The 24,431-nt window shown below is 42.7% G+C and overlaps 1 protein-coding gene and 1 pseudogene across 1 annotated transcript in view; both read left to right on the top strand.

Moving 5' to 3' along the window:
* SV2C (synaptic vesicle glycoprotein 2C) overlaps positions 1 to 24,431 on the top strand; it is a 207,706-nt gene that overhangs the window by 33,107 nt on the left and 150,168 nt on the right. The window contains exon 2 of the mRNA XM_049108368.1: positions 19,907 to 20,582. Within this exon, the coding sequence (XP_048964325.1) occupies positions 20,006 to 20,582 (577 nt within the window). The 5' untranslated portion in view covers positions 19,907 to 20,005. The remainder of the gene's footprint in view (positions 1 to 19,906; positions 20,583 to 24,431) is intronic.
* LOC112653996 (succinate dehydrogenase [ubiquinone] iron-sulfur subunit, mitochondrial-like) lies at positions 3 to 674 on the top strand (annotated as a pseudogene).

Genomic DNA, 24,431 nt, shown 5'->3' with positions numbered 1-24,431 from the left:
CACACACACACAGAGGCAGAGACATAGGCAGAGGGAGAAGCAGGCTTCATGCACCAGGAGCCCAATGTGGGATTCTATCCCGGGTCTCCAGGATCGCGCCCTGGGCCAAAGGCAGGCGCCAAACCGCTGCGCCACCCAGGGATCCCCATTGGGCCTTATTTGAAGAAGAAGGATGAATCCCAGGAGAGCAAGCGGCAGCATCTCAGCCCGCAGAAGACCGCAGAAACTGGACGGGCTGTGCGAGTGCATCCTCTGTGCTTGCTGCAGCCCCAGCGCCCAGCTACTGGCGGATGGAGACCCACACCTGGGGCCTGCGGCTCTCAGCTCTCGCGCAGGCCCGCCGCTGGGTGACCGACCCCAGAGACGACTTAACCGAGCAGCGCCTGGCCAAGCTGCAGGGCCCGTTCTCTCTGTACCGCTGCCACACCATCATGAACTGCACAAGGACCTGCCCCAAGGGGCTGAATCCAGGCAAAGCTATTGCTGAAATGAAGAAAATGACGGCCACCTATAAGGGGAAGAAAGCGTCAGTGTGATGCTGAGCGTGAAGTAGCCGGCTCGGCTGGACACACTTTACATCCAACTTGAGTCCCTTCATAGGCCTTGATTTTCCATGAGCACAGCATGTATAATAAACATTTTAAGAAATAAATAAATGTTATTCTATTAACAACAACAACAACAAAATCATTAGGACCAAAAGCTCAATTTATAATATGAAACCATTTCAGCCAGGAGAAACATAATCCACTTTACTGCGTTTTTTGTAGTTATCATCGTTTGTCCTTGCAGACATGATGAGCTAGTCATCAAAGCCCAGATGTCCCAAATACTCTGTTAAAGCCCAAGACATTGGTCATTTCATAATGGGTCTTTCAAAATCTGGTTCAGATTGCTTCACTGGCATTGCTTCAAAATAGAATCAGCTCTAAGGGAGAGCCCACCCTCGCCCTGTGGACCTTTCTGCCTTCTAGCAGGCTAGAGAATGGACCCCTTCCCTCCTCCTCCTGCCCTGGCTCCGGATGCACACGCCATGCCCCACTGTGTATTCCAGCTAATTGTCATGAGGGTGGAGTCCCACCAGAGCGTGACTTCCGAGGGAGCAGGCTGCTCTTCCACCCGGCTCCTACCACCCGTTCTCCCACTGCTTAGCTTCTGCAGGCCATAGGCACTCAGAAATGTGGACTGGATTGAATGGTACCATGGCCCAGGAATTACTTTTTTAATTTTTTTTTTTTTTTTTTTTTTTTTTTATGATAGTCACAGAGAGAGAGAGAGGCAGAGACACAGGCAGAGGGAGAAGCAGGCTCCATGCACCGGGAGCCCGACGTGGGATTCGATCCCGGGTCTCCAGGATCGCGCCCTGGGCCAAAGGCAGGCGCCAAACCGCTGTGCCACCCAGGGATCCTGGAGTTACTTTTTTAAATGGTCCTTTGAATGACAAGTTCTTTCACTATTTTTTATTTTCCTAGACCTTTCTTAAAGAATCACATGTGATTTCCTTAGGACTATAGCAGAGGTAATTATTAATGATGAATACTTAAAATGATTACATGCAAATTATATGAAAGAGATGGAGAGAGGGTAAAGTAAAGCGCATTTCCAATAAGGAAATGTATTTTGTCCTCCTTCCTCTACCCTGAATATTTCCAGTGAGTATTTCCATATGAAGAGTGGCCTGCGGGGCTGTTACAGATTCCATTCTGCTGATGGAGACAAGACAGAGGGGGCGTCTTTCTGCAGACCTAACTGGCCAGGACAGGAACAGGCGACTACTCAGTGGCAGCATCAAACTAATTTGCCTCCCCAAAATTAGACCAAGAAACATCAGAATTAATTCGCTTCTGGGTTCATACTGAGAGGCAGTGGTGTTCATCCTACTCCCGTATTGGAGGAATTGCATTGATCACAAGAGAAGGCCTCTGTCTTTCTTGAGGGAACCTTCCCTTGTGGCAACACCAGGAAAATGTTTTCACCCCTGTTGCATCTCACTCCTGGTGAGGATACCCTAATACGTGTCCTGAGAATGCTTGTCACGTAAGATATTTTGGGCTGCAGGGTCAGATAAGCATGGGTGATGTTGTTTTTTCCCCTTAATGGAGGAAAGATGCACACAAAGCATGAGTAGTATGTCAAAGGTCCTGAGAAGGCCTGTAAAAGCAGTAACAACAATCAAAAGATTCAGTTTTGCTTAATTTAGTGTTCCATTCAGGCATTTGTTTTACAGATAATTTTAGAAAGTGTCAGACATTTTTTAGAAAGTACTGGGAATTTAGCCAAGAACCAAATACGAGTTCCTTTTCTCATGGAGTTTACATTTTCTGGGGATAATCAAATGATAAACAAGTAAAAATATATATATAACATGTTATCAGATAATGGAAGATGATAATAAAAACAGCATAGAATCAGAATGTGATGATGTGGGGGCACTGTTTTAGATAGTGCGATCTAGGGCTCTGCATAGAGGTGGCATTTGTGAAGGAACCAAAAGGAAGTAAGGGAGGGCTGTCAGTTATGAGGAAGGGAGGAGAGCATTCTAAGCAGAGAGAATAGCAAGTGCAAAAGCCCTGAGGCAAAAGAGTACTGGCATGTTGTAGTAGACTGGGGTGGAATGAGGGAGTGTGGTGGAAGATGAGAGAAGAGAGGACATGGGCCAGGCGCTGTAGGGACAGAGGGGCTGGGGAGAAGCCCCTGAGTGATATTATCTGCCCTATCTTTGGAAAGGATTACTCTGCCTGCTGTTTGGAGAAGAGCCTGTAAGGTAGAGGTAGAACTGGGAAGACCACTGCAATGTCCAGGTGAGACAAGATGGTGACTTGGACCACGTGGTGAGCAGTGGAGATCGTGAGAAAGTGACATCTGTATTCCCATCTTAATCATCCATGAACTTTCTTTTTGATGAACACTTATTGATATCTCTTGGAGTGCCTTTTAGAATACACTGCTGTATGTAATCAGGTGTGATCATGTATTTCTGTCAAGTGGTGAAAGTGCATTTATACCCTCCTCCTTGGTGCTAATCTGTAGTGGATGACAATGTCAGAGAGGTGACACACCCAAAAGCTAATGGAAGAAATTGAACAATTTAACTTCAGCACGTATGGTCAAGTTTGAGTTTGACTGTTGGCTCTGGTGGTGTGACAGTTATAGAAGCCATTGGAAATCCATTCGTGTTATTGCTTTTGTTTATTTTGTTCTGATGCTGGCACAGTTGTGCCAAAGGCTCTCGTGCACTACGTGTTTATTTTTATTTCAGTGTGTACTGAGTTCCTGCTCTGGCCTTAATAAGCTAATTCCTTAGTCTATGAATGCTTTACTTGTCCACCTTTTGCCAGGTCAAGTCAGTTTAGATCCCAGTCTATCTCAGATTACCATAATAACATGTGCCAGTACATAGCTTTTATTACATTATAAAATAATTATCTGATTAGTGCTTGGATGCTCCATTGAATGGAAAATTTCTTGATGGCGAGGAACTGTGCCTTGAATTTCTGTACGCACAGAGTCTAGGGAGAGTCCTACTATTAAGTAGGTAAAAATAGCTGTTAGTTGAATGAGTGACCAAGATTACCTTGGGGACTAAGGATATGAGATGAACTCAAACCCAGTCTCTTCCTTTAAAGAACTACTAGTCTGGATGGATGAAATCTGACATCCTCGTGACTTGCTTTAGGCCCAGATCTGTTCTCATATATTGGTGGAATATTCAATAGTATACTTGGGAGGTTTTAAACCAAGAAGTCCCTCTTGTCCCCCAGTATTTAACTTATCAACCCAATTACTGAGCCTGGAATTCCACAATTTCCATGTTTTCTTGAACTAAAGAGTTAAGAGAGATCTCAGGGAAGGGAGGAATACTTTAGGAACTCCTTGGCCGTCCGTCTATGTATATGCCTGTGTGAATCATTGAGCAGCTCCTTTCCATAATGGCAGTAAAGGAGGAAAGTTTTGTTGGAAAAAAAAGGGGGAAGGGCACCCATTCTTCCATGGCTGCCTTGATTACACAGAATTATCCTGTAGTAAGAGAGCCCTAGACTCGTAACTGTAGAGAACACACCGATGGTCACCAGAGGGGAGGCAGGCAGGGCGATGGGTGAGATAGGTGATGGAGATTCAGGAATGCACTTGTGATGAGCACTGGGTGACGTATGGAAGTGTTGGGTTGGGTCCCTATATCATCCACTTGAAACCGAATACAACACTGTATGTTAACTAACTGGCATTTAGATAAAAACAAAGCAAAACTTAAAAAGAAAAAAAATAACTAGTTGGGGGGAAAAAACCCCTTATGCAGCAGCAGGTGGAACACTGAATCAATGAACACTCCATTCTTTTGCTTTGTGAGTCACACTTTGAGCCACGAAAACACTGGTCTCCAAGCTGCCCCTACATTTACCCACAGCACCAGTGGAAGCATTGAGGAAGTCTCTGGGGCCTGCCTCCTAGAGGCCACAAGCAAAGGGAACAATGAGAAGAGCATCCCTGGGGGTGATGCTCTGGGGGTTTTATCATGTGCTCAGAGGTGCTGAAGTAAACAAAGGCAGCTGCTTTTGTAGCCATTGCCCTAGGCAGTTCGCGCAGGGAAATATTTACATAGTAGAACATGGACAAAGCAAAAAGAGAAAATAAGCCATTTGCAGACATTAAGGGGAGAAGAGTGCAAGCCTGGGGGAGCCTGCTTCTTTCCCCGTTGACATCAAGGGAGTTATCTGAGGTCCAGGAGAAAGTGGGTTTCTGTTATCCGTGTAACATGAGCAACATGAATGAGGCAGGTTTGATAAACCTGGCTCTGCCTTTAAATTGCATTAAAACTGCCTAACTCTGGGAAACAAACTAGGGGTGGTGGAAGGGGAGGAGGGCGGGGGGTGAGGGTGACTGGGTGACGGGCACTGAGGGGGGCACTTGACAGGATGAGCACTGGGTGTTATTCTGTATGTTGGCAAATTGAACACCAATAAAAATAAATTTATTATTTTTAAAAAATGTGAGTATGCTAATCACATTGCCTGACTAGCTCAGAAAAGACAAGCAGCTGACTAGACATCCGCTGGGAGCCTTCCTTGCAGCCAGACCTCAGGGTGTGTATCGCAGCAACAGCCTCCACGAAGAGTGCCGTGCTTCCTGCCTCCCAGTCTGGCTCTGGCCAGGGAAGCGCACCACCAACCTATGTCTAATGATCATTTTTCCTTTCAAAGATGGAAATTGCCAGCACTATCGCTGCTGGACTGTGAATCATACTTATAAATGACATCCCTTTACACATCTTTAAGTTCACTGGCACTTACTGAGGAGGCACCAAGTGTTGTCTTTGATGTTCTTTTATGTAATCCTCTGGACAGGGCTTTTATTTCCCATTTTACAAATAATGTAATTGAGAACTGAAGACTGTAAATGATTTGCCTAGTGTTGCAAAGCTAACACATGGCAAAAAGCAGGATTGGAAGCCTGGTGCATGTCTGACTTATAAACGGGACTGCTGTTTATGTCTAATCATTTAGGTCATTTTAATATGTTGAGGACACCTGTTTGCTCAAGGGATGTTGTGAAGTTTCTATACCAATGAAGGAATAACGAGGTGTTTATTTCCCTGAGATAGTGTGTGCATTACGTGACTCTTTTAGTGTTCTCTATTTGCGTTTAAGTAATTGCCCGACACCCAGTGTTTGGCTCCTTAGCCAATTTTTAAATATGCAGGAGGTGACTATCTAAGTTATAAATTGCCTACGTCCTCTTCTTTCTCTTCTGATCCCAGTGATGGGCAAGCAGAGGAAAGGGAAACGTCTTATTTTGTAGTAGCTCTGATGTGAGATTGAGTGAATATGGAGAAGATGGGTAACTGATCACAGGTCCTTGGTAAGTGCCTATTTGGTACATTGGAGGGTTAGATTTTTCTCTTGATTGCTCTGTATGTTCTGAGGAACTTTTCTTCCAACTGTCCTCCTCCTTCTTCAAAACCTGTCTTTAAAAACATTTAATAAATGCTGCTTTTATTTTGAAGCTGTCTTATTCATTATCAGATGATTATAGTCAGAACAAAGATGGGAACATGTGTGAAAAGCAGGGCTTAATAAGATACAGTCAAAGCAAAGAAAGCATTTCCAATGTTTACATAAATAGGGTTTTATGAAGCCCTATTCTTCATTCTTTTAGATCTCCTACCTTAAACCCATCCCACTTAGAGTAAAACCAAAGCCCTTATGTGGCCCCAAAGTCCTTGATGATCTGTCCCCAGTCAGTTCCCTTGTCCCCGCCCTGCCCCCACTACTCAGTTCCCTGGCCTCCTTGCCTCTCTCCACCTGAGGCCCTTTTCTTGCTGCTCCATGTGTCTGGAAAGCTCTGAGCCCCTGGAGAGCAGTATGGCTTATGCCCTAGCCTTAATCAGGCTTCTCTCCAATTTTCCTCTATTCAGAGGCTCTCACCCAGGCCACTCCTCTTAGAATAATAGCCCCCCCTGCACACTCTAACCCTACCCTGTGCAATAGGCTAGCTACCAGCCAGGTGTGGTTATTTAGATTAAAGTTTTGCCTTCATTTTATTAGATAGCACAGATCTAGAACATGTCCATCATCACAGAGAGTTCTGTGGGACAGTGCTGCTCCAGCCTCCCACCCTGCTTTATTTGTAACACTTACCATTACATGAAATCCTGTATTTATTTGTTTTGTTCCCTGCCCCATCACTAGGAAGAAAGATCCCTTCCGCCAGGGACTTCGTGTATTTTGTTCTGTCTCTTATTTTCAGCTCCTACATGAGTGTCTGGCATATAGTAGGTGCTTAATAAATACTTCTTGAATGAATGATTGGCTATTTGGGGGGAATCTTAATCCCAGAGGAGATGAGAAGAATTGTTGAGGGAAGTTGCTCTTCCTTCCACTCATCCCAGCCTTTGAAAGGTTTTTTGTCAACCCATGTGCTTCTGGGAAGGAATTCAGTTCCTGGCTTTGTTTCTCTTCAAGTTTCCTCCTTTACATGATTCATAAGTCCTAGTGAAAGGAGCAGAACTGACCGCATTCACTCTGAGTGGTTATCACCACATCCCCAGATGGTCCCTTTCCAATCTGGCAGGCTCTGTTTGATGCCAAGGAGACTCATCTACCAGAATGTCTTTGATCATTTGGGGGAAGAAAATATCTCACTCTTATTTAAGAGTAGGAATTGGGGCAGCCCGGGTGGCTCAGCGATTTAGCACCTGCCTTCGGCCCAGGGTGTAATCTTGGAGTCCCGGGATCGAGTCTCATGTCGGGCTCCCTGCGTGGAGCCTGCTTCTCCCTCTCCACAGAGCCTGTGTCTCTGCCTCTCTCTCTCTCTCTCTCTCATGAATAAATAAATAAAATCTTAAAATAAAAAGAGTACAAATTGTGTACCACAAATTTGTAGATGATTATGTCCAATAACAGATTGTTTTGATGCTCCTTAGGCATCTGGCTTCCCCAAAGGGTGACAGCAATGTGGTAACTACTTAGGGACAGGAATCCAGGATACTGTACTCTTTCTTGGCTCCACTGAAGACACTGAGTCGACTTGCCAGTTCTTCTGCAATGTTCCTCCTTTTAACACTGGACCAGAGATGGGCCCAGGTACATAGAAAGTTCTAGAGAGGACAACTGAACTAGAACTGTCAGGATGGTTCGGAGGTTTCCCTTTCTGAAGTCTCTATAAGCAAGTTCGCCCCAGCACTTAGAGCTCATCTGCTCTACTCCATGACTGAAATTCAGTGAGTTCCCTTCCCACAAAGGCCAATGTTTTACTGTGAGGGAGAGCACACTTCCTGGCCCACTGAATGGATCTGATGGACACTAAACTTTGTGGCCAGAATATATGAGAAATATCTGAGAAACAAATATATGAGAAATAACATATATATGAAAAAACAGAATATATGAGAAATATCTGAGAAACAAATAGACAAATACACAAATGAATAAAAAATTTTAAAATATATATATTGGACAGCCCCGGTGGCGCAGCGGTTTAGCGCCGCCTGCAGCCCGGGGTGTGATCCTGGAGACCCAAGATCGAGTCCCACGTCGGGCTCCCTGCAGGGAGCCTGCTTCTCCCTCTGCCTGTGTCTCTGCCTCTCTCTTCGCTCTCTCTGAATGAATAAATAGATAAATCTTTTAAAAAAAATAAAATAAATAAAAAATATATATTTGTGTGTATGCATCCTGTTCATTAAATAACTGACACAGTATGAAAAAGATATCTAAACTTCACTGAGGGGATCCCTGGGTGGCGCAGCGGTTTGGCGCCTGCCTTTGGCCCAGGGCGCGATCCTGGAGTCCCAGGATCGAGTCCCGCGTCAGGCTCCGGGCATGGAGCCTGCTTCTCCCTCCTGTGTCTCTGCCTCTCTCTCTCTCTTTCTCTATCTTTAATAAATAAAATCTTTACAAAAAAAAAAAAAAACTTCACTGAGTTACATAAAAGAAGACTTGAATAAATATAAAGATATATTTTTGGACAGGATGACTATTTTAAGACTTTTAGTTCTCCTGAAATTGATTTGCAAACTTATTACAATTCTAGTTAAAATTCTAATAAAAATTTTCTTGGAAAATGACTAAGCAATTCTTTAAGTTCATTTACAAGACAAATTAGATGAGATGCAAATAAATATTTGCGAAGGATGAGTTCTGAGGGGTACATATACTGATAGACATTAAATTTATAACAAAGTGATAAAAATTAAAGCCAAATGGTATGAGAGCAAGAGGAGGTAAACATTATCAATGTAGCAGAATTCAAAACTGAAGAGAGACTAATATACTTAGGAATTTTTGTCTCTCATAAAAGAAGCATTTTAATAAATGTTTCTGGGACATTTGTTTATTCATTTGTAAAAATCTCTTCCTTGTACAATATAACAAAATAAATTCCAGAACTAAACATTAAACAATGAAATTAAAATGAATTAGAACAAATGTAGACGAATATTTTGGAACTTTAGGAGGGCCTTAATAAACTACTGAAGACAAAAAACATGAAAGAAGAACATTTTAAACAGTCTATAAAAATAGTTAATAAAAAAAGAGAAAAAAATAGTTAATAGCTTTATATGGCAAAAACACCATAGATGAGGCCATCTGAGAAAAGTCTTTACATCAATGACAAAAGAGTTTATATATAAATAGTTGTTAAAATTCAATAAGAAACAGATCCAGTGTTCTTTTCTTGGGGGTACTTAACAAATTATCACATTGGGTGGCTTAAAACACAGAAACTTATTTTCTCACAGTTCAAGATGTTGCAGGGCTGCACTCTCTCCAAAGGGGAGAATCCCTTCTTGTCACTTTCAGTTTCTGGTGATTCTGGGCATTCTTTAGTTGTGACTGCGTAATCTATGCCTCAGTTTTCTCATGGCTTTACCTCTATGTCTGTGTCTTCTCTCTTCTAGTTTTCAAAGGACACTTACAGTTGGATTTAGGGCCCACCCAGATAATCCAGGATGATCTCATTTCAAGATCCTAAGTTTAATTGCAATTACTCTTTTACAAAAAGGTCACATTCATGGGGCTTGGGGGTTAGGACATGGTTGTATCTTTTGGGGGTCACATTAAACCCACTGTATAAACCTCAATACAAAAATTGGCAAAAGAGGGATGTCTCGGTGGTTCGTGGTTGAGCATCTGCCTTTGGCTTAGGTTGTGATCCCAGGGTCCTGGGGTCGAGTCCCGCATTGGGCTTCCTGCAGGGAGCTGCTTCTCCCTCTGCCTATGTCTTTGCCTCTCTTTCAGTGTCTCTCGTGAATACATAAATAAATCTTCTAAAAAATGGGCAAAAGATCAAAGATTTCACAAGGAGAAAGATGCTCAATTTCACTGGTAATCACATGCAACTTAATTTTTTTTTTTTTTTATTTATTTATGATAGTCACAGAGAGAGAGAGAGAGAGAGGCAGAGACATAGGCAGAGGGAGAAGCAGGCTCCATGCACCGGGAGCCTGATGTGGGATTCGATCCCGGGTCTCCAGGATCGCGCCCTGGGCCAAAGGCAGGCGCCAAACCGCTGCGCCACCCAGGGATCCCCTCACATGCAACTTAAAATGATAAAACACCATTTTTCTGTAATTTGGCAGAAATCTCAACTACTAATTTTCAATATAGGTGGGAACACAAGGAAATAGGGGCTCTCCCTTATGCTTCTGGAAGTTACAAATTGCCACAGCCTTTCTGAAGGACAGTGTGATATTATATGTAAAAATCATTAGAACTAGGTTCTTCCTTGACCTCTTGAATTTTCAGTAAGATCTACCACGAGGGGGTGCCTCACCACATTATTAATAATACTGAAATAGTAGAAATAACCTAAATGTCCAATGACAGAAGACAGGCTAAATGAATTATGGTATATCATAAATAAAAGTGCTGGAAGAATATTTAAAAGTATGGGAAAATTTAAATATAAAATGTATGATTATAGCAGGTTATGAAAGTGCCATCCTATGGGTCAAGAGGGTAGATTGAGCATATGCTAAGCCCTATTTCATATACATGGATGATATATCAAAATATATCAAAATATTATTTTGGTAATAAATAGCTGACCTCAAAAGAAAGAAAAAGAAATTGTTGGGTCCCAGAAATGGAAAGTGCGGACATAGTAGTGTGTGGGAGATGACACTGTGCCTTTGAGTTGTGACCAGGACATGGTCAGCAGGTAAGCTGCGTGTCGGGAGCACACTGCCCATCCCCACCGGAAAGAAAAACTAGTTCAGACTTCTGTGAACCCTTTGGAGCTTAAACAGGGGCAAACCCTGCTGTAAAAAAAACTGTAAAGGAAAACCTCTACAACTCCAAATTCAAGCAAGAGAGGATTCCTTTAAAGCCATAATTCTGAATTTTGCCTGGCCTCAATGACCATTTTTCACTCTTAAAATTATCAAAAACAAAATAACTTTCATTTTAATTGGTTATATCTATTGATACTTATTACCATTTTAGAAACTAGATCCGAGGAACTTAATTTTAAGACACAAGGAATTCCAAATACACATTTCATTAACTCTTAGATCAATGATGTCACCACACATGTAGCCTCTGGAAAATGCCACTGTACGCTCATGAAAAAAATGAGAGTGAAAACCTCACATAACATTTTTTCTATTATGAAAATTATTTTGACTTCACAGATTCCTGGACTGGTTGTTGGGGTTTGCTGGTGAACCCTAGAACACTCTTCAAGAACCACTGCTATAGAAGATATGCTCGTAGCCAAGAATTACTAAACCTATAGTGAAGGCCTTTACTATTTGAGATAGTCTACTAACCCAGTGAATGGGAAAATTCACACTCAAAGACTTAGAGATAATAGAATAGTCTGAGAAAGGCTTTAAATCCAAATGTACAGCATGATCTAAAGGAGTAATATGCAGAAGCATCTGCATAGCCTAGAGATTGGAATTAGAATTGCTGATTGGTAAAAATAGGGATCTCTGTGTGGTAGAGATAATTATGGTTTCTATTTTATCCATTGTAACTTTCTGAATTTTCAATTATTTCTTAAGGATGTTTAGTTTTATAATCAGAGAGAATATTGCTATACATACAGAATATTGCTCTCTTTGACTCGCTTGAGAATAGTGTTCTAAGACTTTCAGAAAAGTTCTATGTGTAATCAGTTTTGTTATTTTAAGAAGGCCTTTAGACTTGACTTCACTGATATGAAGTTTGTAGAGATTTCAACAATTGCTGAGCCTTGGTTACCCTGGTTTAGGAGAGTTGTTCTTCATAGAGCAAATTAATTGTGCCAAAATTGCATTAAAAGAATGTTAATATACTTAAAATCAAAATTTCCAGGCTCTCTAAATGACTTACTACTTAAAAATATGCAGATATGCTAAAAACTCTTTATTTTCATAGCAAATATCTCATAAGAGATTACATTTTATAAACTTAATTTCAATTTTTGATAGACCTGAAGTATTATATTTCATTTTTTAAAAAGATTTTATTTATTTATTCATGAGAGACACACACACACACAGAGACACAGGCAGAGCGAGAAACAGGCTCCATGCAGGAAGCCCAATGTGGGACCCGATCCTGGGACTCCAGAATCATGCCCTGGGCTGAAGGCAGATGCCAAACTGCTGAGTCACCCAGGCATCCCTATATTTCATTTTTAAAATATATTTTAATGTAGAATATCTGCCTTTCATTCTGCTTCTCTCAATTAATTCTGATTAGTGAGTCTTATGGTATTTTTTAGTAGACATGTCAAAATTTGAAAGGATCTTGACATTTATTTTAATATAGGACTGCTCGTCAGTGTCCTGTTGAGAGTGGGGACATTTTTTGTTAGGAAAGTTTGGGAAATGGTTGGATAACAACCATTTCAACAAAGGTCTTTACAAAAAGCTTGAACTGTGACACTTCTAGAGAAGGACCTATATAGCATATAAATGAAGCTATAAACTTCATAAAGTTTATGCTTCATAGCATAAACTTCACAAATTTATTTGACTATAGAACTTTTCCACTCAGAGCACCTGGAGGACCACATATTACAGACTGCACTTTGGGGAAATGCCGATCAAGCAAGTCCTTCATGAAGAAAGGGGCAATCAGATGGTTGGCCCCCTTACAGTGCTTATGTCTTCCCCTCCCTTCCAAAAGCTACTTTTCAGAATGCTGTCTCACTGCAAACGTGCATTTCTGCATTTTCACTCCGATCACCTTCAAATGGTGTCTACTGTACAAGACTAGGCTATATGAAGTAGCAGGTGTAGACATTCTTATGTAGTAGTTAGAGCTCCTATGAGGCCATGCCCATTGTTTCATCTTTCTCCACCAAAGTCCAGAGCTCAGATATGCTAATCTCTTTTGTTGACAGTTAATATAAGGTTCAGAAGTTTCAAACCGGTGCTGAATAAGCATTTCAATCAATGTTTTCTGCCAGAATAAGCATCTTCATAATCTAGCTGGTGTTCTGCACCTTATCTGTTGGACTATGTTCTTTTAATAACCACCAGAGCATTTCATTCAATGTGAATTATACCTCAACAAAATTGATTTTAAGCCTTTAAAAAAATGGTCTTTAGACAGTGAAACAGCCTTAATAAAGAGGTATCTAGTTGTTTACAGTCAGCTCTACTTGCAATGTGGGTGGTAAATACTGAGTATTGCTTTTCTTTTTTATATGAATCATAGACTAAAGTGTATGTTAGTTTGGACTAATGCATTATAGAGTCCCTCAAATATTTCTGGACTTTTTGCAAATTTTAATGTTCATGTCATTGTCTTTTTATTTTAATGAAGCTCTATTTTGTGGCATTACAATAATGTCATCACAAATAATTAGTTTTATGTTCTAGTGGATAAGAGATGGAAAGTGATAAGGCTCTCATTGGGGTGGCTGGCATGCTCTATTACAGTCCTGACCAAATTGTATAGCGTCAACTTAGGGTGATGTGCTATTCCCCACTTCCCAAAGTCCGCTGTTCCCCAGGAGAGCCAGATATGGGAAAAACACTTGCAGCGGCTTGCTTTCCCACCTATGCACATACCCTCACTCCTCCCTAGGAAGGAAGGAGCAATTTCTCTGGCAAATTGGGGGAAGATCTTGGCCTGCCGGCCTCAGCCCCATGGAGGTGCTTGCCCAGATCTGCTACTCCGGCAGCATGGAAAGCTCCCTGTACAGCCTTCCTTCCAGGAAGAAGTCCTGCGTGCCGCCCAGTTCCAGGACTGGGAAGAGGTGTGGCATCAGGGATGAAGTGCGGGCAGAACTCTGCATCAGCTCTAACTGATCACCATTTATCTCCTCTGCTGAATGTCTCCTTTAGATCTAAACTTAAGAGGGAAAGGTGGTTGTTAGATAATGAGCCTCTCTCCCTAAACCCAACATGCTACAGGTCTGCAAGTACTTTTGAGGGTGTCTATCACCTAGATGTGGGAGGAGGGGCTGTCTTCTGCCCCAGCTTTGCAATTTCCGATCTCTGTTGCCCTCATGGGCTCCCATTTCTACTAGGAGCTGGTAGTTGTAGCATAAGTGATTGGGCTTTGGAGTAGGCTTAGGAAGGTGTGGATTCTTACTGGGCACGTTTTGCTTTTCCCACCCAGAAAATGGAAATTTAAAAAGCATACTACTGCTGTCAAGATTCTTGTTGTGTGATAATACCTCTGAAGTGCCTAGCACAGGGCCAATGTAATAATGGGGAAGCTATTATTATTGCTGATATTACTCTGTGTGTGCACAGTGGCTTCAGAGCTGCATAATCAGTTATTCAATTGATGAACTCTCCCAGCATCCAGAAGATTCCAGAACATATTGGTGAGGAGGACCTATCCCATATCTTTTGATAATGGTGGTGATGAGAGGTAAAGCAGAAGGGAAGACTGGAGGTTTGGAGACAGCATGGGGACATGAGAGAAACATTTGTGTGTGTGTTGGGGAGGGTTATGTGTGATGGGAACATGTATAGGATGGCTTTGATGTAGTGTGTGGTGTTAGTGAATATATACTGTGTGGCATGAATCATCAAAGAGAAAAAAAAGAACTGAACTCTCTCTTGCCAGAATAACTCTCATTTATGTGTATAAATCATTATTTGTGAAAAATGATTATCACACACATGCAAATAGAGCTGATTGTGCATGTCATTAAGTATATCAGATAAACTGTGCTGTAAATATTATTTGGTTGTAACAGCCCCTTCTATAAATATAGGTTTTAATCAGCTGTGGGTCCTACTGTCTAGCATGATTAGCAGGGCATCTAAACAAGTAATTATTAAACCCTTACTGAAGGGGATACGGTTAATGCTCTGCCTAGATACTCTTGCATCCCCTTCATTGTCTCTGCTCTCCTCTCCTGGCTCCAGGGTGCATCTGCCTCCACTAACCAGCATCTGTTCCCCTCCAAAGGACCGTCCTTGGGCCTCTAGAGCTGCCTTGCTTTTTGGTGTAGGGGGCTGGAAGTGTCTGGAGCCCAACCTCACCTTGGTGGCCCTTAGGTAATGATGGGGGTAGGATTGTGAAAGCCTTGCACCTTTGCCTTGAGTAGGAATAACTCTGAGGGGAGGCTGAAGCTCGCCCCCCACCCCCAGGACCCTGCCTAAGACTACAGTCCTGCCTCAATTGTCCTTTACCGCCGCCCTTAACAGATGATTTGCCCCTGATTCCTTATCACAGATTCTGCTTCTGGGGAACCTGAATCAAAGTCACTTACTATATGTCAAATATTCTCCTCGATACAGTGTAAATACTGCTTATTGATCCCCACAACACTTTAAGGTGATTATATCATTATCCTTATTTCATTGAGAAATATACTGTCTTAAGGAGAGCGGACAGCGGCAATTCACTGGAGGTGGTTGGAGGTTCATTGCTTTGCCTTCTTTCCTGTCCTTCTTGCCCACTGACATCTTATTTAGCATGACTACAGGATTATCTTTTGAGGTACAGCTACCATGTTAAGATGGTTTATCTGAGCAAACAAGACCAAATTTTGGAATTATCTATATAAAGCCCATCACCAATGAAGATATCACAATAATTCACCTTGTTTCAGGACTTATAAATGATGATGTAACCAAGAGGCTATAAAACATTCTTTTGCATAGGAAAAACAAGCTATCCTAATGACCAGGAGAATGCTTCTGCATTTACTAAGACCTTAGCAAGAGCACTGGGTAAAGCCCATAAGGGTAAGGGGCAAGTCTTTGGGGTCAGACACATCTGGCTGGAGTCTCAGCATCTCTGCTGACAAGCATTGTGACCCTGGGCCAGTTATTTAATCTCATTAAACCTTAATCTTCCCACATGTAAAATGGAGACTATAATACCTATTTTGGATAATTGAAATAAGGATTAAATAAAAGAATTAAAAATGTGTATAAAGTTCTTGGCACAATGTCTGGCATAGAGTACACATGAAATCAAACCTTTGGCTTTTTAGATTTTATTGATTTATTTGAGAGAGAGGGAGAGAGCAAGGGCAGGGAGAAGGGCAGAGGGAGAAGTAGGCTCCCCACTGAGCAGGGAACCCGACTTGGGGCTCCATCCCAGGACCCCAGGATCATGACCCATGCCAAAGGCAGACGCTTAACCGACTGAACCACCCAGGCACCACAGATCCTGTCTTTTCAGCAGGGATGCCTGTGCTCCCACACCATTTTACCAGTCTGTTGTCCTGATGGCACGGTTTCCCAAGCTGGATCCTGTGAAGTATTAAAGTCTTTACCAGAGGACTTTCGCTGCCTTTAATATGCAAAGTTGAGACAAATAACTCAACATTTCCAAAGTGACTCGGCTGTAAAACCCTTTATTTCATGGAGCACTTATTCATACTTCAGTGAACCACTCAGGCGCCCCTCAAACCATTTTTTATTAAAATGATGTCCGGCACATATTATGTGGCGTAACTCAGTGATTCAGCCCGAAACAGAAGTACATCATTTGCAGACCTTGATGGTGCAATAATACGCAGCTGCTCATGGACCTCCTCATAGGCCGTAGGCAGGCCACATCTTGAAAACTCTGCATTAATGCAGACTTGACCTTCTGACATAGATGCCGATATACCATTTTCCATTTACCGGAGAGAGGAATGCCATAGACAACTGTGCCCCCTGAATAATCTGCCCACTAGCCCGCTGCCTTGCACATTTCCCAAGATTGCTTAGGAAAGACGATACAGACTTGTTCTCTTGTTCAACATTTAATTTTGGGATCGATGTAAATTCACATGTAGTGGTTAGAAATAATACAGATCCCCTATACCAGTTTCCTCCAGTGGCAACATCTATAAACATCTGATTTTATTTTTTTTTTTTTTTAATTTTTATTTATATATGATAGTCACAGAGAGAGAGAGAGAGAGAGGCAGAGACACAGGCAGAGGGAGAAGCAGGCTCCATGCACCGGGAGCCCGATGTGGGATTCGATCCCGGGTCTCCAGGATCGCGCCCTGGGCCAAAGGCAGGCGCCAAACCGCTGCGCCACCCAGGGATCCCTAAACATCTGATTTTAAACATATTTTTTGAGTAAGTATTCATACCTTCCCTGACATAGGCAAAAACACTGAAAAATCTTCTTTGTTTTAGGGAGAATGCAAACCACAAGACCCAGTCTCTTTTGTCAAGAATCTGAAAATCAACTGGAGTCTTGATTTTTGGCATCAGGAACTTTGAGTCACAAAGGAAAACTTATATATATACACATCCTTTATTTTGCCTCAGAAATAAAACTAAAGACTTTTACATGCATTTTTTTTTCAAAACCATAATGTTTGCGAAGTTCTTTTTTCTTTTTTTCATTGCTCGCATGACTAGATTGCATAGAAGGTGAGAATTACCTATCTTGCGGTCAGAGCCGGGCCTTTCGAGGCAGCGAGCATGTTTCCTGACCGAGAGGTGGTGGCTTCCACACAAGGACCTTTAGGGGGGTTCTTCGAGCATGTGGTAAAAATATTGGGGGCTGGGAACAAAAGCAGAAAAGCCAAATACAGTCAATTTCGTTACCAGTTTCGAAAAGCAGCTATTGCAGAAACTTCCAGGCACTGACAAGCGCAGCGGCCGCGGTAGCACCCCCGGGAGCCAGGCTCGTGCCCTGCCCGCCCCGCGCCCCCCTGCCCTGCCCTGCCCTGCCTGCCCCGCACCCCCCTGCCCTGCCCTGCCCGCCCCGCGCCCCCCCTGCCCTGCCTGCCCCGCCCGCCCCGCGCCCCCTGCCCTATCCTGCCCGCCCCGCGCCCCCCTGCCCTGCCTGCCCCGCCCGCCCCGCGCCCCCCTGCCCTGCCCTGCCCACCCCGCGCCCCCTCTGCCCTGCCTGCCCCGCCCGCCCCGCGCCCCCCCTGCCCTGCCCTGCCCGCCCCGCACCCCCCTGCCCTACCTGCCCCGCCCGCCCCGCGCCCCCCTGCCCTGCCCCGCCCGCCCCGCGCCCCCCTGCCCTGCCCTGCCCGCCCCGCACCCCCCTGCCCTGCCTGCCCCGCCCGCCCCGCGCCCCCCTGCCCTGCCCTGCCCGCCCCGCGCCCGCCCACCCCCGGAGAGCAGGGCCGCAGGCCTTAGTCACCGCGTGAAGGGCGCTGGGCTTGTCCAGTTCTGCACTGGAGTTCAGTTCGCCGACACCTAGCACCTAGCATACGACCCAGCGCCCATCCCGCCGAGCGCCCCCCTCGGTGCCGGCACCCATCACCCCCACCCCCCGCGCCCCCCCTTCCGCCCCCCTTGTTCGTTTCCCAGGGTGAGGGGTCTCTCGTGTGCGGTCACCGATATTTCCCGCTCATTTCCTCTCCTTTCCCCTTTATTGTGTGAAGTGTTTCCAAGTTGCTTCTCATTTTTAAAGTGGGAAACGTCTCTGGGTCCCCACATCGTTTATCCTCCTTCCACCTCCTTCGCTCTTCTTTCCTGCTCCTCCTCGAGTCCTTGAGCCTCCATCCTCCACCTCTTTTTCAACTGCCTTCCCGTCTTTTCTTACCCAGCTCATGGATCCTCCCATCTCTCCCTCCCCCTGCCTCTCAACTCTCCAAAAAAGGAGAGCAAGCACAAAAACCCTCCATTGAGACATTTGGCAAAAAGCCTTGTAATCATATGTTTATTTTAATTTCATTTTGTCGTCTTCCAAAACAGGCCTGTGCAGAACCACGTTTCTGTTTGCCTCCTAAGCATGTGAAGTTATTCAGGGGTAACGATACACAGTCCATTTGTAAACAAACATCTTTTTGTCTTTTTTTGCTGTTTTGTGTGTGTGTGTGTGTGTGTGATATCTGAATGAGCAATTTAAGTGTATGTTTGTATAGCTACTTACCAAGTATTTTATACTGGGTTACAAAAAGGAGGAGGTATGGGTGGTTATCTTGTAACTCATGGTTTGCAACGCTGCAACAGAGTGGAGCTTGGGGAGTAAATGAGGGAGGAGTACACTCTCTCATCTTTATGTCATCTGTCTACAATGGTGGGCCGCCAGAGGAGACAGCTCAGTGGACAGGTGAAAGATCACTTGCCATGAGTTCAGCCCAAATGTGAGCCAAGACCCAGGGTGCTCTTGGTGAGAAAGAAACCCAGATGTTAGGTCATGGGAGACCCATGACTCTGATACAGCAGTTCAGATGGAGTGGCAGCAGGACAAGGGGCGTATGTGTGTCCGGGGAGGGAGAAGTTAGAGACAAAGCCTAGAGCGCATACAGGGTAGGGTTGGGAAGGGACACGGACTATGGCTTACTTGTCCCTGTTGGCCTGGGAGTGACTCCTGAAAGGACAGATCCTGACCAGACAAACTGTATGTTCTAATTCCATGTTTTTCAAAGGTATCTGTGAAATCATTTGACGAACTCTGCCCATTTTCTACCAATATGACGGTTACATTAGGGAGAAATGCCCAATTGCAGTTTTGGGTGCCATGTGAGTCTTTGTTATTTATTGGAAGGAGATATAATGAAAGTAGAAGGGCAATACATTTTACACACACACACACACACACACACACGATTCAATAGTATCATGTATAGAGCTGCCTGCCTGCCATTTTGTTTTTTTCCTTTCAATATTAGGAAATAAGGTCAGACAGGATTCTCCTCATATTCTGGTTTTGCCTTTGCAGTGTGTGCATATGTCTCTGAGCAATACTATTTTTCTCAATCAGAATGTGTTAGATGTACTTTTAGAGGTGTCAGATGTCCTGTTTTACTCTCAGGGGAATGTCTGTATATTCTATGCAAAGATCCCAGGGGACAGAGTTCCTTAAACACCAAATAATAATAATAACAAAAGTAAAACCCATAAATATTCCGAGTGCTGATCACACCTGAGCAAAGAACCAGCATCTGATGTGCATGTGGACAGTAAGATTAAAGAAAGGAAAAGCTAATTCTGTGTCTTAGTCTGAGGGGGCAGTGAAAGGAGACCGAGAAATAGATGATGAAAAAGACAAGCAAGGAATAATAAATATCTTGTGTGGTTTTTCTTCTTTCGCAGTTCTGTTTTGACCCCAAAGTGGATGATGCAGTCAGGGCTGAACCACTAATCAGAGTCTGAAAATTTCCCATCTTCGTGTTGGCCATCGGTTGAGATAAGATGGAAGATTCTTACAAGGATAGGACTTCACTGATGAAGGGTGCCAAGGACATCGCCCGAGAGGTGAAGAAACAAACAGTGAAGAAGGTGAATCAGGCCGTGGACCGGGCCCAGGATGAATACACGCAGAGGTCCTACAGTCGGTTCCAAGATGAAGAAGACGATGACGCTTACCCACCAGGAGAGACCTATGATGGGGAGGCTAATGATGATGAAGGCTCCAGTGAAGCTACTGAGGGTCATGATGAAGATGATGAAATCTATGAGGGGGAGTATCAGGGCATCCCCAGCATGAACCAAGGGAAGGACAGCATTGTGTCAGTGGGGCAGCCCAAAGGGGATGTGCACAAGGATCGGCAGGAGCTGGAGTCAGAGAGGAAAGCTGAGGAGGAGGAGCTAGCCCAGCAGTATGAGCTAATAATCCAAGAGTGTGGTCACGGGCGTTTCCAGTGGGCCCTTTTCTTTGTCCTGGGCATGGCCCTTATGGCGGATGGTGTGGAGGTGTTTGTTGTTGGCTTCGTGTTGCCCAGCGCTGAGACAGACCTGTGCATTCCAAATTCAGGATCCGGATGGCTAGGTGAGTGCACCATGTCCATGAGACAGATTCTGAACCCAGATTATTTGTGAGCATAGTCGACAACTAGAATAAATACATTTCATCTAGAATGCTATGTTAGTTAATATCTAACACCATATTTTCTCTATCATCTGTCCATCAATCAATCCAACTTACATCTTTATGCATTTCAAAGTGTTAGAGTAATATATTTTAACCTACATTATAAGTGTTTCATTGGTTTCTCCTTTATTAACTTCCAAAGATATGCCATTAGAAGTAAATAAAGCTATTACATGAAAGCCCATTTGAGTACTTCTCTAAGTATAAAGGTTAATTCTGTAAAACAGACAGATGTGATTTCAAATTTTATGTGTAATACTATGATTTGAATGCTTTGGGGACCCTGCTAATTTTATTTTTTTTGTATAATCTATGTGTATGTTTGCTTGTTTATTTCTTCAGTTAGTCTTATTCATAGAATTTTCTCTAGATGACTTTTTCTGTTTTTCAAAGTTCATGCCTTTGTGCCTACAGTGGAAAAGCTTCCTCATATGATTTAAAAATCTCTTTCAAGTGATATTAATACCTAAATTATATGTATAAAAATAATATGACCTCTCTATAAAATATCTAGATAGCAGATCTGATTTTTGTTTTAAAGTTATCATGGGGCATCTGGGTGTCTCAATCAGTTAAGCATCTGACACTTGATTTTGGCTTAGGTCATGATCTTGGGGTTGTGATATTGAGCCCCACATCGGGCTCTGTGCTGGACATGGAACCTGCTTGGGATTCTCTCCTTCTCTCTTCCTCTGCTCCTCCCCCTGCTCATGTTCCCACACACTCTCTAAAATAAATAGGTAAATAAACAAATAAAAATGCAACAAAAATAAAGTTACCATGCACTCAAGGTTCATGTTATTACAAAGTCTCAATTAACATTCCCACTTACTTCCCTTGTGGAAGGGAAAATTAGAAGGCCAAGAAGCATGCATACAGCTACATATTGCTAACAACTTAAGAGTCCACCTCAAACATTTGGCATATTAAGTCATGAGGACTTTCAAACTCCTTTGCTAATAAGCACATCTCAGAGAACATGTTCATGTGCATAAGAAATCTTTATGTGTCTCAGAGTCTGCGAGAGAGAGTAGAAATATTCGGTATCTATATTTCCAAGGGACTTCATTAAACTAAGTTTGAAAAACAAAAGTAGGCAGACAGCCTGGGTGGCTCAGCGGGTTAGTGCCACCTTCAGCTCAGGGTGTGATCCTGGAGACCCGGGATAGAGTCCCATGTCGGGCTCCCTGCATGGAGCCTGCTCCTCCCTCTGCCTGTGTCTCTGCCTCTCTCTCTCTCTCTCTCTCTCTCTGTGTGTGTCTCATGAATAAATAAATAAAATCCTTAAAAGAAAAACAAAAGGCAACTTTTTTTGTGGAAACCTAGTAACTTTATTGAGTAATGTTATAATCATGGATGCTAATGATGGGATGAGCACTGGGTGTTATTCTGTATGTTGGCAAATTGAACACCAATAAAAAATAAATTTATTTTAAAAAAGTTTTCTGTGTTGAAAAAAAGTAAATACCATTTTTTAATAATAAATTTATTTTTTATTGGTGTTCAATTTGCCAACATACAGAATAACACTCAGTGCTCATACCGTCAAGTGCCCCCCTCAGTGCCCCCATTCACCCCCACCCCACACCCTCCTCCCTTTCCATCACCTCTAGTTCGTTTCCCAGAGTTAGGAAGTCTTTATGTTCTGTCTCCCTTTCTGATATTTCCTACCCATTTCTTCTCCCTTCCCTTCTATTCTCTTTCACTATTGTTTATATTCCCCAAATAAATGAGAACATATGTTTGTCCTTCTCCGATAATACCATTTTTTAAAAAATATTTTATTTTTAAATATTTTTTCTTTTTTATTTACATATTTTTAACTTTTTAAATATTTTTAAATGTCTATTTATTTATTTATTTATTTGAGAGAGAGAGAGAGCACGCGTAGCAGGAAGGTGGAGGCAGGGGAGAGGGAGGGAGACAATCTCAAGCAGACTCCCCACTGAGTGTAGAGCCTGGTATAAGGCTCAGTCTCACCACCCTGATCATGACCTGAGCTGAAATCAAGAGTCAGACTCTTAACCGAGTCACCCAGGTGCCCCAAAATCCCATTTTCATAACCTGCTCTGTGACATTGCAAGAGAGATAATCATGAATGAGAAAAAATTTTACATCTTATTCCTTTAACACTTGTTTCTTTATATGACTTCCTCCTAGCATCTATTTTTTTTAAATCACAACTCAAAGAGATAGATCCGTGGAAGCAGACTGTGAGGGAGAGTGGGTGGGAATGGGACATATTTTGCATGCTTTTGGTGATAAACTCATCTGTGTGTTCAGCCATCAAAATGCAAAACAGGATTCTGAGGAAGGTCCTTCTTCACTCGTCAGATTGATCATTTCAATGCATCGCTTGTGTATCTAGCTCTGTATTTTATCTTTGTTTTCTTTTCTTTTGGTGAGCAGATATATCTACTGTAAGCCTGGGCATGAAAATATTTATTAAGATTTTGCAAAAGGAATACATCAGCAGAACATTTTAAGAAGATAGATCCTTAGAAATACATCCACACACATATTTAATAATTGCAAACTTAATTTTAGTATAGAAATCTTTTCAAGTTGTGATCCTAGCTTTTATACTGGAAACATTTCAGGAAAATCTAAGCTAAGCTTGCCCTTGTGCCTTTATCTTTTCGGTGGTGAATGGAACCACAGTACCACCCATGGTACCCTGGTCTATTCCAGAAACCCATTAATGCTGATGATGTTACACACCGCAAGGTAGCATTCAGAAGTGTAGGTAATGCTGTAGAACAATCGGAGCACAGATATTTTCATCTTTTCATAAGTGTTGACTGCTTTAGCGAATTAAAAATGTGTCCCCAAGAGTGTATGGTTTCACTCAATGTTTTGAGTCCTCAGCAGAAGCATCTTAATGGTTTCATAACTGTGCCTTCCAGAGTTGCATTTCAATTATTTTGCCATCGTAATTTCACTTAGAATTTCATTCTAATGGAGTTTTTTTAGACAATCATTTAAATTGTGTTGCTATTTTCATTTCATTGAATAATAGCTTTGTAATATAATTACCACACTGAGTCACAGCAGCAGGATCAAAATGCAAAAAAGATGTATGACCCATGTTTGGTGGTACTTTGGGGATATAGAGTTGCAAAATAATTTCTCTTTTGCTACTGGGCACTGTGTCATTTTCTCAAGGAAGACTGGGAACAAAAAATATGAACCAATTTATGTCTCAATTATTTGGGAGGTAGATATCTCTTGGCATTTGCTAGGAGGTTGACTTAAAGGTACTTAAGAGCATCCTGTGTGTGCATGTGTCTATGTGTATGTCTGTGTGTATATATAACATTGTAATAGGCTGGGAAAAAGTTAGAGTAAATATTTAATTATTTAGCAAGCTGCTCTTTGAAGGAATAAGTTCAGTCACTTTAAGATAATCCATGCTTTATTGCCGAAGTCTATTTATTGAGCACACTTATTATGTGCAATGCACAGTGTTACCACAAGGGATAATTGGACAAATAAGGGCCAGCTTTTACATCCAAAGAAGTTATAGTCTGGTATGGAGAAATCGCAAATGTCTGCATGTTAGTGCATGCATGGTATATACCATATACTGCATGGTATAAAGAAGCAAGTATCAATAGCTGGAGGAGAGGCGTAAAGAGAGAGACTTGAGTCTGAGAGATCACATAAGGGGCTAGGACCTCACCAAGGCAGTGAGGAAAGGGCAAGGATTTGAGAGCTGTTCCAGGGGTAGAGTCAGCAGAAATTGGT

This window comes from Canis lupus, chromosome 3, assembly GCF_003254725.2.
Source record: "Canis lupus dingo isolate Sandy chromosome 3, ASM325472v2, whole genome shotgun sequence".
Lineage (NCBI taxonomy): Eukaryota > Metazoa > Chordata > Mammalia > Carnivora > Canidae > Canis > Canis lupus.
The sequence above is the reverse complement of the archived record's forward strand: the minus strand, read 5'-3'. Positions and strand labels throughout refer to the sequence as shown.